Genomic DNA, 19,127 nt, shown 5'->3' with positions numbered 1-19,127 from the left:
GTAGGGGTGAGTGGAGGATGAGGTACTAATAGAGAGGGGCAGGCAAGGGACAAGGTGAATAATGGCAAATGAGGTGGGGGAACAGATGGAGGGCCTGTCACCCTCCAGTGCGAGGAGCACTGGTCTCACCTCCCCCTCTCCAAGAAAAAGCATACTGATATTTATCGCCTAAAAACGCATTTCAGGCAAGTCATTAATCACACCATGCCTCAGTGTGCTGACCTAAAAAGGGGGATGCTCTAGCCCAACGTGATTTGAGGAGAAACTAGGTTGAGGATAGACAAAATGTGACCCATGGATAATTCTATTAAGCCTCTGCCCCTCCTAGGCCACAAAATATCAACCAGCTTGTGGGTAGAACAAACTGGCAAGCGAAAGGAGAAATGGCACAGCATCAAATGATACTGACAGACCCTTAACTGCAGTTTAATGGTGAAGCTAGAAGCCATAGAGAATCACATTATTACTAATCCATAAAGTGTAGAAATATATACACATTTAATTTGAAAATTACAGTTACACTAAAGAATAAGGAAATGCACTTCTGAGGGCAAAGGATTTTTGTTTGTTTGTTTTTACCAATACTACCTGTTGGCTGAGTTTTTTAAGGTAAGAGATAACACTGTAACTAAGTCCACAATCTAAATTATCTGATATCAGATTTGGAGCTCCCATCATCCTTAGTGCTTTCTTTAATGGCTATAAGGAAACAAAATACACAACAGTAAGAATAGAATAAATCTTAAAATACTCAAACTTCAGTTATAAGGGGCAAAGGGACATGATTCATTTCTTAGAAGTCAAGGTGCTGCACATAAAACCAAACATGGAACATTAAAAAGTGGCAATGAAAATAGCAGAGAAGTAAGGAGCAGAAAGTAAAAAAATCAGAAGAGAGTGGGATAAGAAGAGCAAGTAACAGCAAATTCAAACAGGTAAATTGCTTTCAGTCTTAATTCCCAAGTCATAAAATCATTTCACATTGCATTTGATTGTGCACCCCATTCCTGCCATGGTAAATAAACTAACACACCCCAATTTCTCCTCCCAGTGACACCAACGGTACCACTTAAGATTCTGCCTTTTCACCTCTAGAAACTTGGCTTAAAGTTTACCACATCCACCTCTGAAATGATTTTGATAATCTTGATTTAGATTATATGACCAGTTCAAAATAATTATGAATATTTTTCTCAAATTGTAAAAATCCAAATGACGCCAAGTGATTTTTTACTCTTTTTGGATTCCCTCTAACCAGTGCCCCTACTTCATGCTGTGTCAAGGACACATTCAACAAGCCATAAGTAAATATAATGTCTTCAGGTTGTTTGTTTTTTTTTCAGAGGAAAACCCAAATAGTGTGAATTTCTAGAGTTAAAAAGGGAAGTTGATATAATACATAAATCCAGTCCTATTTTTCTTAAATTCCAAAATTATAATTTCACAAGGTTAGCTTTTATAAGAGAAACATAGATGTGTTTTATAACAATAACCATGGCAGTTAAAGGAAATAAAATAAGCAGTTCTCTTTTGTGCCGCCATGACATCCCCAAGCTCTTACACATAATTTGAGAAGACAATGGCGACCCAAATTTACAAATTAAAAAAAAAACTATCTTATTTCAGGGGTGAAGTTTTTGATTGATTGGATAGAGTTAATACATACTAATAAGTAGTATGGAGGCAGAGTTTTTAAGTAGCTGTCAAAAGCCTGTCGCCACTTCACATTTGGCTTAAGCTTGTGAACTTTAAACAAGTCATCTGCAAGAGAAAATCCAAGAAAATATTACACTATTCCAGTCCTAAATTCCAAGATCTAAATCAAGCAACCCACATCTATTATATCATTTCCTAGAAATTTCCAGTTTCAATTACATTAGATGAACATTTCATCGGAGTTTATCTGATTATCTTTTTTTGGTACTATGTACCAAAATTATATATAGCAGTTTTCTAGAAAATGAAATAATTTCTCAGGTTACATATTCATCTTCCATCTGTGAAGCTACATAAAATATAATATTAAAACACTGATTCTGATCTATGTGAAATATTATCTTACATATTGGTAACTCTAGTGTAGTAATTTTCACCTGAGAAGGAATCCATGGTCACTGGTGGATGGACTATTTCTTTTATTTAAATAGAGAATGTTAAAACAACAAGAACAACAACAACAAAATGAACTCATAGATACAGAGAACAGATTGGCGGTTGCCAGGTGTGTGTGGGGGGGTGAAATGGGTGAAGGGGGTCAAATGGTACAGACTTCCAGTTATAAGATAAATAAGTCATGGGGATGTAATGTACAGCGTGATGATTATAGTTAACTACACTGTAGTGCATATTTGAAAGCTGCTAAGAGAGTAAATCTTAATACTTCTCATCACAAGGAAAGAATTGGAACTATGTGTGGTGATGGATGTTAACTAGATTTATTGTGGTGATCATTTTGCAATATATACAAATATTGAATCATTATGTTGCACATCTGAAACTAATAGAATATGTCAATTATACCTCAATAATTTCTGGGCAATGATGGCATGCTCTAAATTACATTTTGGATTCTCCTTAATCAGCATATATTTTGTTTATCCATATTTCCCCCCTCTTCATTTCCTTGATTTCAGTGGTCAGGCATTTTGAGCCAAACTTTGGGTCTCTCAAACATTAGTTAACAATTGGCTGATGGCACTAGTAAAAGCAAGTAGAGATGTATGTTGAAGTTGAAAATTCTGTACAACTAAATATGGTTCTTGAATATGGTGCATTATTAATACAACTAAAGATATTTTCCTTAAAAAAGGAGATATCCCCTATATTTTTACACTCAAATTTAATTATTTAAATAATCCAAATGCATTATATACACTACATGGAAAATTCCCAAAATATCTCATTATTTCCTTCCAAGGATAAGAAATTTTTTAATATAATAATTCAAAATTGATATCCCCAGACATCAACCAACATGAACCTGCCACACTTACTATAAATATCAAAGATATTATAAATTCACTCTCTATATTGTTTCTTCATGTTTTACTGGCTTTTATCCAAAAAAAACAAATGCTTTCCTTCTAGGAACAAAACCATCCCTATGCCATATGCACAATTTCTCTACAAATAGGGCTATTCTTTGAAATTCTGAATTTATTTGGTTAAGAAAAGCAACTACATATTTTCTTCCTTTTACTACTATAATAAATTATTCACTCCTGCTGAAACTAATTTAAATGAATTTACAAAGTCATAAAATGTAGGTCTTTTGTTCTTTTGGTACAGGGTAGAAAGAACAAAGGAAAAAAGATCTGAAGAGATTTCTGGCTCATTGTAGCATGCAGGTCCTTTAAAGACCATTCATACCTTGACAGCAAGGAACGGGAGACCGTGGAAATATCCTGTTATACCATGTCTTTGTGTGAAGTCTGTGGGGAATTAGGCAGATTTTGGAAACTAACTGACAAATGTAAATACTACAAGACTGAAGAGACATTTAGATATAAATAGATTAGACAATGAGAGTCAATAATAGTCTTAATATTTCTAACAATGCCAATTGCAATGATTCCACCCAGGAGCCAATTTAGTCTAATTACTTCTTGTCGGATTTATTTTTTAATGGGGGCGAGAGGAAAAAAGAAAATCTTCCACAGACTAGATCAAGGGTAGAGAGCAGTTAGGGCGACACGGCTTTAGTCACTATCTTTGCAGCTCAGAAAATGATTTCCATGGTATTAGATTTCCATTCACATGCAGTCTCCAGGATGGTACAGTAAAAATGTCATCAACAATCAGCTCATCCACATTTGAAAGATGAGATGAGAGTGTGGAACGAGAGTAAAATGACACTGCCAACGCCTCAAAAACTACAGATATTTTCTCTTCCGGTTCCTTTCTCCCCATTTCCTGCTTCAAAAAGGCAGGGGTTTGAGTTCAAGCTCAGACACACACTATGTACTTAGCTCAGTGAGCTTTGAGAAATCACTTCACCTTTTTGTGCCTCCATTTCATCCATAAAATGAGTTTAATGATAACTGCCTTTTCCCACAGGACTGTTCTGAGGAACTAGATTATGTACGTGAAAACACTACATAAAATTTATAAATAGCGTAAACTGTGAAGCAGTGGATATATTGTGATAAATAAACATCAGATTATCCTCTTTCGGTTATTCTCTTTCCCTCCTCCTGATAATAACTGGCCTTAATATGGAGATGAACTTTATTTTTTACACAAGTCCCCAGTTCTTAATTTTTTTTAAAAAAAGGTGACTGAATGTGGCATACTTAAGAAAAGAAAAAAAAAGACAAGTTGCTACAAATGCCTTAATTTCTGTAGTTACTGATCCTCAATAGAAAAAAAAAATTTCCTAATTTCCTGATTGAGAGATAATCTTGCCAACTGTGATAATCTGGTTACCTACCACCCTACTAACATGATTCTTATGTTAACCTTCTTAACTTGCAACATTCAAAAGAATTGCTTTTTCAGGACATTTAATACATATAATATTGATAGCAATAAAAATCTTATGCTTTCAATGACTATATTAAAACTTAGTAAAGGTTTGATCCTTTTTGCAAAAATTAAGAAACCTCAGCAACTAAAAATGTTCACAACTTTACAAAGAGAAGGATACCGTGTGGTACTGTATTACTCTAAACAGATGTGGCTCTTTAAATGAGAAAAAGAAATCACACACATTTTCAGTGATGTCTGAGTAACAGCTTCTGGAGTTGTTCCTTTTAGAATCTTGCCATGGAAGCCACAGCTTCTACAACTGCAGTTATTGCAGAATTCACTCTTGTATCTATTTCCTTAACTTGCTACTCTGCCTAAAACACATGCCTCAAGAGCATTCAATATTCTTTTGTGGAGGAACTTAGTGCAGGCCAACAGCCCCACGGAAGCCCTATTTTCTGAAGAAAACCATCAGATACTTGAAGTGTTAACCCCAATCAACTTTGGGGGGCCCAAACTAGTTTACCAAAAGCCAAGTGCACTTAAAACTGGAGAGAAGAGGGGTGACAGCATTGGAGCTTGCAACCCAGAGAGCAGCATAAGAATCACGCCCCCCGAGGTGAAGAGTCTCTTCTGTTTGATGTAAAAACAACGAAAGGAAAATGAACAGAACAGAAAACAGGATGCAAATTCTATCCTTCCAAATCAGTTTTTAGACTTTTATATATCCTGATATCCATTACTCTTTGACTACGTTTAAAATGCTTAGTTCATCGTCGATTTTTCTTTTTTGTTGTATTTCAAAGATGACTAAGTGGCACATACTTGACTTACCTAAAAGAGGGAGTAAAACTGGGTAGTTGTACGGCATCACAAAGAGGTTTACACAAGTTAAAGTCGTACTGGCTTTTAAATAACCAAACGGATATCCAAGTTCATTGTATTTTCCACTGCTAGTAACAAATACCTGAGAAGATGGTGAAGTAATGTACCGTTACGACAATAAGGATTTTATGTAAAACTAAACACAGCAACATTCCATACTGACATCTCTGGCACAATTTAATTGTAATTTAAAAATGGGAATAGTGCTTTCACTATATTTATGTCAAAACATATCGTACTAAAGAAGAATGTTCAGATTGCAATTCTTCTGCAAATTGCGTTAAGAAATGAAACCGTACTATGCAATAACGATTCAGAGACCACAGGCTGCATCAAAAATACCCAAATATTTACTTGGTTAGCACGATGGAAAATAAGGCTGAAATACCACTAAGTGATACCAGCCATGAAAACAAATTGACTTCTCAAAAGAACAAGTGGTGACCAGAGTGGAGACTCTTAGGAAAATGGAACAAGCCCCTATGCCTAAAGCATGCACTTACAAAAACAAAGCCCATTTAAAGGATTATGCTAACACTCCTCATGTGTACTACTATTAAGTTTTGCTCTACTTCCCTTTTATGCCCCACTCCCCTACCCATTTATTCATTTTTCATCCAATAAATATTTATTGAGCAGTCTGTTACAAGCCAGGCACTGGTGATAATTATTTTGATGCAATTATATTGAGCAAGGAGATGCTTTGGTTCAATCTGGAAGGCACTTTCTCTTGTAAATGATCCTGGTGGAGCAAACATTCAATAAAAGTGAAAACATTAATCTTTATTCCATATGACTAGCATCTTATTCCTTATTGATATTCCTGATGTGATATACATTATATTGTCAGGTCCCATACACCTGATATGCTACTCTGGAGTCCGCTGGCTATCGTGTTTTCTCTGTGTTCCATGGTCACTCTTTGGCCCAAATCAGGGCATCAGTATGTACTTTTAGGGACCTAGACCTTTACCTTTTCTAAAGCCCTTCAGCAGGATTATTTAAGACAAAAGTCAAACCCTGATGGTGAACAGAACCCACTTACTTTGCTAATTCTTGGTACCAGCCATATCACCTACCAGCTCACTAAATTCTTGCTATACTTAGCTGTAGCTAAGAATAAACCCTTCCTATGTAATGGATGCCTCCACAAAAAAATGGGTTGTGCTGAAACATGACTCACCTACTAGATTTCATGTCTTAATCTGAACCTTAATAGAAACAGCTAATTGTAATAAAACATGTTGGATTTCCTCCAGTTTCCTAAGTGTGTATAATAGAAAAGGGGGAAAATCATCATAAAGGATAAAAAAGTTACGGCCAGCAAGGATCAGACCTGTAATTCCCCTGAAAGGAAAAGCACTGTTTTTTGTTCCTTTCTCACTCCCTTTCTGTCTTTACTCCCTCCCTTCCCACCTTCATACCTTCCTTCCTTCCCATAAGCCCACTGAGTTTTTCCAAATTTCTTATCACCTGCAGATTCATAGAATTTGGGGGTTCAAAGGGATCATTAGAGACCATCTAGTCTAGAGAAAGTGTCTGATCCAAGACCACATAGCTGGTGGCAGAGCTAGGGTTAGAATCCAGTCTCCATTATGATTTTGCCAAATTTCCCAGCTCCTGGCTCATCTTATTCTTTTTCACTCCCACTAATTCATCGCATTAAACTACTCTAAACCAAAGTAACGTAAGATGCGAGAGAAAGACATATGGCATATTCGAGGGGTGCTGCAGGGATCTTAAGGATTTCTTAAGTTCCTTTGGAGAAGATTTACAAGGAAGGTGCCATATAGAAAAGAGGGTTTCATTTAGGGAAGAAGTATAATTTATAATTTTATTTGCTTTTATTCCAAAATGTTTTTCAATTCATAAATTCAAGCCTCTGTCTTGATTTTAACTTAGCATTCTATCATCCCTATCTCTACATTTCTAGCACATTTTTGGTGTATTTTATTGAAATATAAACATACGTTCAAAAAAGTGCATGAATTATAAGTATACAGTTCAATGAATGTTCAAAAGCGAATGCACGTGTGTCATCAGCACCCAGATCAAGAAATAGAACCTAACCGGAAACCCCCTCGTGTCTTTTTCTGGTCACTACTCTGTACCCCCAAGAGAAATCACTGTCCCGACTTTTAACAGAGTCAGGCAGTCTTACCTCTTTTTGAACTATATAAAGTCGAATCATATGATATGTGATCTTTTACGTCTGGCTTCTTTCGCTCAGTATTATATTTATGAGATCATTCTGTTTCTTGCACTTTTACATCCTTGTTTTATGCCTGTTCCTTTTTTTTCTACCCAGTTTTAGCATCTTTGGAGAATTCAAGTAGCTTAAAGGCAACTAGTAGCAATGATTTCACATTTTAGGATGAAACAGATGGCAGTCTGAAAGTGTTCCTTGCGTAAGTAGAACCTAACAATTACTGATTGCTATACGGTGCTGTAGTTTAGAAATAGAACAAACATCCTTACAGTGTAGGGCTTCCTTATTATATTCAAATAAAAAGGCTGTGACTGCCACGTCCGGATTTTCACAAATTAAAATCCAAAGGTGAGTCTATTAACAAATCAGCAAGCCCTTCTGGCTGAAGTATAACCCTCGGAAGAGCCAGTGTATGTGCATTTGCCTGTACATTTGCCTCATCCAAGGAAAACCCACACTACACTCACCAATGTGGTTTGTACTACAGGAAGAAGGGTTTGATTACATTACACAAATAAAGTAGTTTCAGGCTTATTTATTTATTTATTTTTTGGTCAGAAATATCTTGTGGGCTTCCCTGGTGGCGCAGTGGTTGAGAATCTGCCTGCCGATGCAGGGGACACGGGTTCGAGCCCTGGTCTGGGAGGATCCCACATGCCGCGGAGCAACTGGGCCCGTGAGCCACAACTACTGAGCCTGCGCGTCTGGAGCCCGTGCTCCGCAACAAGAGAGGCCGCGATAGTGAGAGGCCCGCGCACCGGGATGAAGAGTGGCCCCCGCTTGCCGCAACTAGAGGAAACCCTCGCGCAGAAACGAAGACCCAACACAGCCAAAAATAAATAAATAAATACATAATAATTAAAAATGAATATCTGCTAAAAAAAAAAAAGAATAAATAAAGGAACTCCAGTTTAAAAAAAAAAATATCTTGTACTGGGAATTCCCTGGCGGTCCAGTGGCTAGGGCTCCGCACTTCCACTGCAGGGGGCACGGGTTCGATCCCTGGTCAGGAAACAAAGATCCTGCATCCCAATTTTAAAAATTAAATTTTAAAATATTTTTTTAATTAAAAAAATATTGTAGTTCCAATCTGTCAAGTTCACAATAAGGACTGAGAACATTGCTTCAGCTGAAGAATCCATAGGTGAATAGAATTACATCCTTTAGGTTAGGGATTCTTTTTTTTTAAATTTATTTACTTTCCTTATGTTTTTTGGCTGTGTCGGGTCTTAGTTGCGGCACACGAGATCTTTGTTGAGGCATGCGGGATCTTTTTGTTACGGTGCACGGGTCTCTCTCTAGTTGTGGCATACAGGCTCCAGGGCACATGGGTTCTGTAGTTTGCGGCACGCGGGCTCTCTCATTGAGGCACACGAGCTCAGTAGTTGTGGCTCACGGGCTTAGCTGCCCCACGGCATGTGGGATCTTAGTTCCCCAGTCAGGGATTGAACCCGCGTCCCCTGCATTGGAAGGCGGATTCTTTACCACTGGACCACCAGGGAAGTCCCTAGGTTAGGGATTCTTAACCTGGGGTCCCTGGATAGGCTTTAGGGGAGTCCTCTAAATCCTCAAATACATAGGCTGCATCAGATCATACTTCCTTAAATGGCAGTGTACGGTAGGCTAGTGATTCATATCAGTCTGAAATTATTTGCTTGGACTTGTTGCTTATTTGATAGCATTTGTGAGAAACATTATCAACAGACTCAGCTCGACTATTCCCAGATTAACCTTTGAAACTTCTTAAAACAATTCCCAGATCTCAGAGTGGTTCCAGACATTTGGCTGACAACAAAGGATAAGTACCTGCCAGCAGGTATGGGGAGACTTTCGTTCCAGGATGTACTGAGTTAAGGGTGAAGGTTCAAGTTCGTATTTGTCAAAGGGAAGTTTGTCTATTACCATTGGCTCACAATCTACACAGGAGAACCTCACAACAGGATGAGATGTTCGTGGAGGCTAAAAAACAAGAGGGGAAAATATAATCCGTTATCAAGAGGGCTTACATTTCTGACAATTCTGCAACCCTTTGATGTTTTGTTAAACCATCGCTGAGATCCAGACTACTGTTTTGAGAAAGATGAATTGAGAAAGGTAAATTATAACACTCATAACTACGGTTTCAGGGAAGTAAAAAATAAAACTGCTTTGAATATTAAGAACTCTGAAATTCAGATCCACTTTGCAACCTCCAAGGACTACCTGCCCTTCACTCCTCTGTACCATGAGGTTTCAGACAGGCCAGACACTGCTAGGGAAGAAGAAATCCATGAAGCTTTCTAATGAGGTAATGACAGAGCTGGAGCTACTAACAAGCAAGGTGAATGACTGTAAAGGCATGTAAACGGCAAGATAGAGACTGAAAAGGAGCCCATCACAACTCCAGAGCCTGGTTGAAATTTTCTTCGCAGCTGAGTTTTTACAGCATTTCTCACACCCACACACTTCCTTGAACAGCTAGAGCTGGGGATGCTTTTGGCCGGGCTGAAAGGCCCGTGTACCTGGGGTACCAGAGCAGATTGATGGAGCAGCCGTTTTATTAATGGCTTTAGCTTGTGGGGATGGAGAGCACCAGAGAGAGAAATGGTGGCAGCAAGGGCAAATGGAGAGAAAAAGAGATTGGACAAGTTCCAGGGTCAAGAGTGAGACGTGGCTCTACCTACTCTGGCTGAGAGATCTGTAAGGCTGATGTGAATACGACAAAACACCTGTTTCCTTCATAAAAGGGAAAAACATGCCCATTTGGCTTTATGATTTACAAGCCTACAAGATGTTTTGGAAGCTGAGAAAAATAGCCTTCCAATGTGCTTTTAAATCTGAAGCTACGAGCTATGTGTGAGTTTCCTGAAATTCCTTCTATTCCGGTTTTTAAAAAATTTTTTATTTTAATCAAAGTTGCAAAATATTTCTGGCTTATTAGATTGAAATCTATAAAAAGACATGAGTGGGGACTTCCCTGGTGGCGCAGTGGTTAAGAATCCGCCTGCCAGTGGATGCGACACAGGTTCGAGCCCTGGTCCGGGAAGATCCCACATGCCGCGGAGTAACTAAGCCCGTGAGCCACAGCTACTGAGCCTGCGTTCTAGAGCCGGTGAGCCACAACTACTGAGCCCGTGTGCCACAACTACTGAAGCCCTCGTGCCTAGAGCCTGTGCTCCACAACAAGAGAAGCCACCGCAGTGAGAAGGCCACGCACCGCAATGAAGAGTAGCCCCCGCTCGCTGCAACTAGAGAAAGCCCACACGCAGCAACAAAGACCCAACGCAGCCAAAAATAAAATTAATTAATTTAAAAAAATAGAACTTCATTAAAAAAAAAAAAAAGACATGAGTGAAACCCTGTCACCAGCAATAATGAAGCAAATTTGTAACGAAAACATTCAGTCTGGGGTTTGAAGGGGCTGAGAGTAACTGGGCCCTGAGGTTTGACAAGCGCGCCACCTTGGTGCCCCAAGGGATGGGATTAGGAGACAGAGCCTCACCCATGGCAGGGGCTGAAGATGGCTCTTCAGTCGTACATTCGGGCCTTTCGTGGCCACCTCTGAAAAAAATGCAGGAGCCTCAAAATAGCAATCCAGGAGAAAATGCAGTTCATGTCAGAAATGTCTAAAACCTAGATAGACTATAGATTAGCTGAACCAAGAAGGTGCTGGAAGAGCAGTGACCTTTTTGTGCCCCCTCCCTCCCTCAAGGATTACTCTGGCCTTTTTATATTGGCTGCGGGGAGGGAGGAAGATGAAAGGGAGAGTGGGTTTCATATGGTTTCCCTTATTACTAGACACCGCGCCTTCCCCCCTCCCAAGCCAATTCATCTGGTGCTAGGAGCAACTACAATATCAAACCTTCTTCCACCAAATACAGTGAACAAAAAGATAAACCCTTGCTTAGAGATTATTTTAAAAATATTGCTTAATTGCCCATTGTTGAAAGGTGCATTGCCAAGGAACTCAAGTCCACTGATTACAAAAACCTGAAAAGTAGGCCCACAAAGTCCCACTACACGTCTAATGGCTCCCTCGGAGGAAGCAGAATGACCTCTGCTTTGAATATGTTTCTAGAACCTATACAAGGTGCAAACTAAGTTCTAATTTCCAGGGGATGTACATGAAAATCAATGCCTGCCCTTTTTAGAGATTGTTTTTACCATGTAAATCAAGTCAGCGGCTCTGGCTCTGAAATAACAACCAAGTCACAGATTGCAACAGCATCAAAAATAACAATATTTTAACATCTGAAGAGGGCGGGTCAAGTGGCAAAGGCAACTGAAAGAAAGAATGCCAGAACAGAAAGGGGGTCCTCTCTTGCTCTTAGGTACAAGCTAGACTTTTCAGTAAGAAATAGAAGGCACAACTTAAAAGCTTCCAAGCTATTTTAAAAGGTTCTCTGCAATCAACTAATGGAAAATCCAGAATGATGTTTACCTTATTGTTTTATGACACTTACTAGTGAAGGTAAATTCTGATCTGGCCAAAAAGATTCTGGAATTGGCCAATGTCCAACAGGAACACCAGTCTTAGAGTTAGGTCGCACATAAATGAGCTTATGACAGCTATGCCATGGTTGAGCAGCAAATGAATTGCTTGGCCTGGATGAATCCATAAGTCCATCTAAAAGTTAAACAAAAGACAGACTAAGGCATGAATTTCCTTTCACAGCCTCTGATCTTCTTGTACAGATTTTTCAGTTAAAAGCAAAGTACAAAACAAAACCAAATCAGTGATTCATGAAAGATGGAAGTAAAAAGTGACTCTACTAGGATTTCTGAATGTTGTCTCTAGCAACTCTTTTCATCATCTAATCCACCCCCTCTAATCCAACATCCTGCCCCCCCCAATTCCTTAATTACAACCAAAATATGTAGTTATATGGAAGACTGTTACAAAGTTAGTTTTAAATTTTCTGAGATTTGGACACATAAATTAAACACACTAAATAAACCACAACAGTTATTTTTCCAAATTAGGCAAATGAAATTGTCCATTTCCTGGTATAGTTTTACATTTTTGAATCTGACAAATAGGTCATAAATTCTATTTAGATTTTCTATTTCCAACTAGATGAAAAAAAGTATTCTTTACTAAACAGTTAGACCCAATGACCACAAAGGCAAATTCACCAAAAGGTAGAAGGAATGCTGACAACACAATCTATGTATATAGTTGGGGAGGGAACACAAAGCAAATGCATCAAGTTTATGTGGACTAATTCATTATAGTTTGCCCATCCCACCATTAAAATCCCATGGAAACTGGGCATCGTATAATGCTGAATAATATATCCTGAATGCATTTTAATTATTTGAACTAGCATATTTCATTTGCCCCCGGAAAACAGGACAAGGCAGAGTTACATAACCTTTAAGGGGATGATTCATTAGTCTAAATTATATTTGTAAAAGATATGCGTTAGTGATTTGAGTCTCATTTTTTTCTTCAATATCATTTGATTTACTTAAGCACTACTTTAAACAAGTAATTACTTTAGAGCAGGGGATTTACTGCGGCCCATGGAGCTCTAGAGAATACATGTAATGCTTCAGGGGACCAAGACACCCCCCCTAACGTTGAGCTCACAACTCTGGGGATGTGCATTTTTCTGAGGAGAAAGCTCTTAGCTTTCACCAGAATCTCAAAGGTTAAGAACTCTGGACAAAGGGGAAATGGAGCTAGAAAGAATGTCTGAGCTATTTACGTGGCACCATCAAACTGGTTTTCAGTAGGAAAGTTCCCTGTTCACATGAAGGTAAGGAACACAAAATTATAGACCTGAGTGGTCAATCGTTACCAATATAACATGTCCTTCCTTTACAACTAATTTAATTAGTTTAAAATGGGCTGTGAAGCCTCAGTCTTCTACAGCAGGTGGTTTTTGTTGTTGTTGTTGTTTTTGGTTTTGGTTTTTTGTGTGTTTTTTTTTTTTTTTTTTTTTGGCCACACGGCATGTGGGATCTTAGTTCCCTGACCAGGGATAGAACCTGAGCCCTCGGCAGTGAAAGCCCGGAGTCTTAACCACTGGACTGCCAGGGGAGTCCCTACAGCAGGTGTTTTTAAATTGGAGTCCAAGAACCCCTGAAATGAAATGCAAAATTATGTGTGTATGTGTTGACCATGTCCATTTTCCTGGGGAGAGGGCTCTCTATTTTTTCTAACAGCTTCTCAAAGGGTTCTGGGGACTAAATAGCAAAAAGGCCAGGAACCACAGGATCCACTGCTTCAGCAAGAAATGTGTGTCTTTCTGCCCCTTTGCACTTACTCCCTTTGCTTCTCCAGGCAGCTACCACTAATTGTGGGCACAGCGATTAAAATGTATGGATCAGATCAGACAAGCACTGTGGTGATGATGGAGTCTAGGTACACATATGTAGGTATGTGTGTGTAGGAATGAGGAGAAGCGATGCCCTAGAACAGAGCTCTGAGGAAGCCGTGCAATGGGGTATGACTCCCTTTCCCAATACAAAAGTAGCTCTGCTTTCATATTTTGAGATGTTGAAGTTTCTATAAAATCTCATTTGAAGAGAAAAGGTTCTGCAGTTAAAAAGTGGCCAGGAAAATACTGGTGTAGGATCTTATAGAATATTAGCAGTTCCTGGCTAAACACACAGATTTCATCAAGATAGCTTGGCACGTTTGGCACTCACAAGACCAAAAGCAGATGGCTGGTTAAATGGCACTCTGTAGTCAATCTCCAGATATTTCATGAATAGAGAAGTGAAGAATTCAGTGCCATCCCAAGACTGGGACCAGGAATATGAAATGGGTAGGGAAAAGGGAGAATTTTCTGAGGAAGATTTGACGTTGAATTAAAGCTAGAATTTGGCTACCTGAAATGTATCCACAGGCAATGAATGAATGGTAGTTGTTTGGATGGATGATTGTAACCACTTGATTGTGTGTGGCTAGTGAAGACTGCGTCTATTGCGATTAGTTCAATGTTTTCTCAACTTCAGATCACTCTCCTCTATAACACTTTAAGGTTAAAAAAAAAAAAGGGTTATCTACTGTACCTTCTCCAATAGGAAGTGGATCTGGTCCCGTTTTTTCAAAGTTAATAACTACACCACTCTGAACTTTTTGAACTAAAGATTCTAAACATTGATTCAACATTCTCTGTGTTCTAACACAGTAGGAGCGACCTATACCAGAAGGAAAAACAAATAGTACAAGTTTTATCAAATAAAACACTACTTAACAATACAAGCATCTGAAATCCTAAAATACAACTTGAAATCATCAAAACTACACTGGCAGCAAACATCACACTGATGATGAGCTTAAGCAGCAGAGTTGAAAGATTCGGAAGGAAAAGAAGTAAAGACTGGATGTGGCATTTAAGAAAAACGGTGCTCTGCTGCCCTGAATTTTTCCTTTAGAAATAGTAAGTATTGCCAATACCTCCTGTGACCTCACACATCTGTGTGATGGCAGATTCATCAGTTGGTACACTCCCTAGCTGCTCTGGTTCAGTAGAAGCCAATCCAGGCAAACGCAACACCAGGGCAAATAACCTTTGATCCCAACGAAAAGGTTCTTTGGTTAGTTCACTTCCAGGCAGAGGAGAATTCAAAGGCAGATGAAGCTGATAAGGCAAAATTGGAAAAGTTTCATCATAACAACCCATACAAAAATGAAGACAGTTCAAGAGCTATAGAGTTCACCTTTCTTTGATGTCGTCAATAAAATGAGGCAATCTTTCAAGGATTACCAAGATGGAACGTTTGATCAAACTTATTCTTAACTGAAAGAGCTGCATGTTCTCTGCCATTTAAACAAAATTTGAAAAAATGAAATCTCACCTCTTCTTGAACACCAGCAGTACTTGTTAACTTGTTTCCATCTGTGATGGTAATTAAAATAGATGGTTCTAAAAAAAATGGATTTCTCCCCTAAAATACATTTAAGAAGTATTAGAGCTGTGTAAAGTAATAACATTGTATTTCAACTTCTACATTTGCCTCGCCTGTGATCTTTCAAGTGTGTGATCAAATTTGCCTGGATCAATAAGAAGGAAAAGATTAGGGACTGAAGTGGGTGGGAATCAAAATAACAATCCCTGCAGAGGTAACATTCAGAATAAACTGAGAAATTCTTATGATTCAGGAACCACGCCAAACTATAACATCCAAATCCCCCTCTCCCTCTGCTTTCCAAGTAATCATAAAAGAAAGATATTAAAGGGATTATAATGGCAGCATCCCCCACACCCGTGTATCACTCAGAATCCTGGCACAGTGAGGGGGACGTCAGTGACTTATGCTCTGCAACCTGGCCAGGGACTGGTTATTGTGACCAGAGTTTTTACAGTAGGAAAGTGTAATGATAGCATCAGCAAACGCTATTCTGCCTTCCTCTTATACTAGAGCTTTTTCGTTGAATTGAGAGGGACGAGGGACTTAAGGACTCTGAAAGTTTCTCTTCAATTGTCTTGTTCCAATATTTCTCAGCAATTTATTCATCCCATGATAGCTGATGATCTGATGCGTAGGCAATTTTAACTATTTTATGGTCAAGCCACATACAAGACTCCCCCAAAAGGATTTTCGTTAAAGTATGTATTTAAAAGATACATGGACCTCCTTTTGGACGTTATAAAAAGGAGCAGAAAACTTGGTAGCCATGCCCAATTTTAAATTCTTACCCCAAGTCACCAAAATAAATTAGCTATACTCACTCAAAAATTTTTTTACCTGTCCATAATTGTCTATTCCAGATATTAATCTATTGAGATTTAACAAATCAAATGAGGATCTTAGAGCCTGACCAAGAGTAGTCAGTCCAGAAGCCTGAAGATTTTTTAGTTCACTCATGAATGTTGCGTGATTTTCCTTCCAACCAGCCTGAAAACCAAACATTTACAAAGAAATTCTCAGTTATACAATGAACGATATATAAAGTGCAAACAACCACCAAATAGCCAGTATCAAACCTCTAACAAATTAATAATTCCTTAATCTAATTCTATTCTATATCTCGACTGATGAAGTGGAACAAAAGCAGGCCATTAGGTTCAGAAAGATCTGCCAGCCTTAATGATCAAGAGCAAAGATGCATTCAGTCCATTATGGCTGGAGGGCTTTGGCTCAAGAAGTCTAGTTTGCTATTCAGGCTCAATCAAACCTACCAAAACACCTCAGTATTTACCTTAGTTTGGCACTGAGGATGAGCACAGAGTACGGGGCAGAGGAAGGAGTAATTTTTTAAATGCATCGTCCTTGATAGAGACAATTAGCTATTGAGTGTCTGATTTACGTGAACTTTTCTAACCAAGATTTTTTTCTCCCAAACAATATTTTCACTTTAAACAAGAGTATAGGTGGAATTATAGGAATGGAGCCACAACTACGTGGAGACAATCCTTCTGGCATCTTTAAGCATTCAGAAAGGCGCAAATCTGGAATAGGGGAGAAAGAAAAGAAACAAAAAGTTTTGACAAAGAAGCAGCATCGCCTAGGCACCCCCAGCAGCAAAGAACCAAAGACCCAAGGTCAACAGCCAACATGCTCTGATTGAATCATTTGTAGAACGGAAGGAAAGGACCACGTTGACTGGTCAGCAATGTGGTTATAAAGACAAAGCAGCACAAAACGCCAAGAAGAGAAGCCAAAAGAAGATGGCAGCTAACAGTAGGTCACAGAGGAATAGGCCAGCAAAGGAGACAGTAGACAGCACAGCCTGGCAACTTTGTGGGACGAACGGCCACCTGAGTCTCGGTAGCCCTGCGGGCAGTAGTGTAATATGTTGAAGGTTCAAGTCATGCCAACCAGACCAGTAGAGCTAGAGGTGGAAAGCTAGCGCAAATAATGCAGAGCTAAACGAAATGACTGAAGTTTCATGTTCAGCTAAAGACCATTATCCACACAACTAGAGCAAACGCTATCTTTTCTAGTTTCATAGCCTCCTAAAGCAATCTGGGTCAGAGTGACTGAAAGGCAGAAAAGGGGCCCATTGCCTGTACCCTACTATGAAGTATATGCATGACCTTGAGCAAACCTGTCATCTCTTAGGACCTAAGTTTCATTATCTGAAAATGAAGAGGATTAGATAAACAGGGATACTGTGTAAGGCTGTGCATGTTACAACCCTGGAGAGCCATTCACATTGTGACCCATGAGAATGGCGCCCCCTAGGCTTGAACAGTATGCAACGTCCATAACCATACAAGGTGAAGGTGATCCTGGTTAAGATCCTTTCCAGTCCAATAGTCTGGATTCTGCGAAATTAAAAATGTGCTTTTAGGGACTTCCCTGGTGGCGCAGTGGTTAAGAATCCGCCTGCCAAAGCAGGGGACACGGGTTCGAGCCCTGGTCTGGGAAGATCCCACGTGCTGTGGAGCAACTAAGCCCGCGAACCACAACTACTGAGCCTGCGCGCCTATAGCCCGTGCTCCACAACAAGAGAAGCCACCGCAATGAGAAGCCCGCGCACCGCAACGAAGAGTAGCCCCGGCTCACCGCAACTAGAGAAAGCCCGCGTGCAGCAACGAAGACCCAACGCAGCCAAAAATAAAATTAATTAATTTTTTAAAAATGTGAGTTTCCTCTTTGTGTGTGTGTGTGTTTCCTAACATATCCTGTAAGTCAAAGGATCTAAAGGTAGAAACTTTCCATGTATTATTCCTTTGGCCACATTGTATATATGACTTATAGTAGCTGGGAAAAGTAGAGGATGGGAATAATTCCTTGTGGCCCAAGGAAAATCTTACTGAACTAGACAAACTAAACTTTTGTTAAAAGGAAGGATTATGATTTGAATTGTCCTCATCAAATACCTAGAAATATCAGCAGGTGATTATAAATCACACTGAATTCAAAACTTAGCTTTCTTATTTGGGGTAGAAGAGAAGGTCTACAGCTGCAGGTGAGGGAGAGGGATAGCATCAATTCTTTCCTTTATTTATCCAACAAATTTTTATGGACCAACTATGCTATGCTGGGCAGAATGCTACATGCTGGAGATATCAAGAGGAATTAGCCCTTGAGGAGTTCCTGCCGCAAAGGAATAAGGAATGCAGTTATGGAGGCGGAAAGAACAAATGACCAGGGAGTTAGGGAAGGCTTGTCACAGAAGACGGGGCATTTGAAGAAGTCTAATGGCATGAGGAGAAGATCATGGGATCCCCACACTGATGTGAGGAGTGGAGGGGGCAGGGCAAAGGAAGAGAACAGAGTTTATAAAAGGACGGGGCTTCCTGGGGAACCGCAAGTAATTTGATTATCATCACTCTGAGTACGCAGCAGGAGGCAGAGCTGATAAGCTGGGCTCTGACTATAACGTGCTGTGTACGTTGTGCTCAGTAGTCTGGATTTTATCTGTTGGCCCTGGGAATGACTTGAGGTTTTTAATTAGGGGCGTGGCATGATCAGATCTGTATTTTAGCAAGATCGTTCTGCTGGGAGTTGGAGAATAAATTGTGGGGTGCAGGGGAAGCTGAAGCTTGAGGCAGGGAAACTGGTTTGGAGAATGTTGCAATAGCTTATGAGAAAAGTCAGAAGGATTTAGTAGCTAATTAGGGGCATGGGTGAGGGAGAAAAAGGGTCATACATTAGGTTGAGTTCTCTTGCTTGGGCAAGC

At 39.5% G+C, this 19,127-nt stretch overlaps 1 protein-coding gene across 6 annotated transcripts in view; it reads right to left on the bottom strand.

Annotated features, from left to right (window-relative positions):
* LOC137756855 (integrator complex subunit 6-like) overlaps positions 1–19,127 on the bottom strand; it is a 49,593-nt gene that overhangs the window by 11,021 nt on the left and 19,445 nt on the right. For 2 of the 6 annotated variants that reach the window (XM_068533392.1, XM_068533394.1), the window contains exons 3-11: positions 16,244–16,393; positions 15,353–15,442; positions 14,952–15,135; positions 14,564–14,692; positions 12,004–12,167; positions 9,368–9,520; positions 5,302–5,434; positions 1,667–1,761; positions 589–699 (exon numbers count right to left, since the gene is read on the bottom strand). In XM_068533392.1, the coding sequence (XP_068389493.1) occupies positions 589–699; positions 1,667–1,761; positions 5,302–5,434; positions 9,368–9,520; positions 12,004–12,167; positions 14,564–14,692; positions 14,952–15,135; positions 15,353–15,442; positions 16,244–16,393 (1,209 nt within the window). The remainder of the gene's footprint in view (positions 1–588; positions 700–1,666; positions 1,762–5,301; positions 5,435–9,367; positions 9,521–12,003; positions 12,168–14,563; positions 14,693–14,951; positions 15,136–15,352; positions 15,443–16,243; positions 16,394–19,127) is intronic. The other 4 variants (XM_068533393.1, XM_068533395.1, XM_068533397.1 and 1 more) reach the window with 3 other exon arrangements.

Source organism: Eschrichtius robustus, chromosome X (assembly GCF_028021215.1).
Source record: "Eschrichtius robustus isolate mEscRob2 chromosome X, mEscRob2.pri, whole genome shotgun sequence".
Classification (NCBI taxonomy): domain Eukaryota; kingdom Metazoa; phylum Chordata; class Mammalia; order Artiodactyla; family Eschrichtiidae; genus Eschrichtius; species Eschrichtius robustus.
The sequence above is the reverse complement of the archived record's forward strand: the minus strand, read 5'-3'. Positions and strand labels throughout refer to the sequence as shown.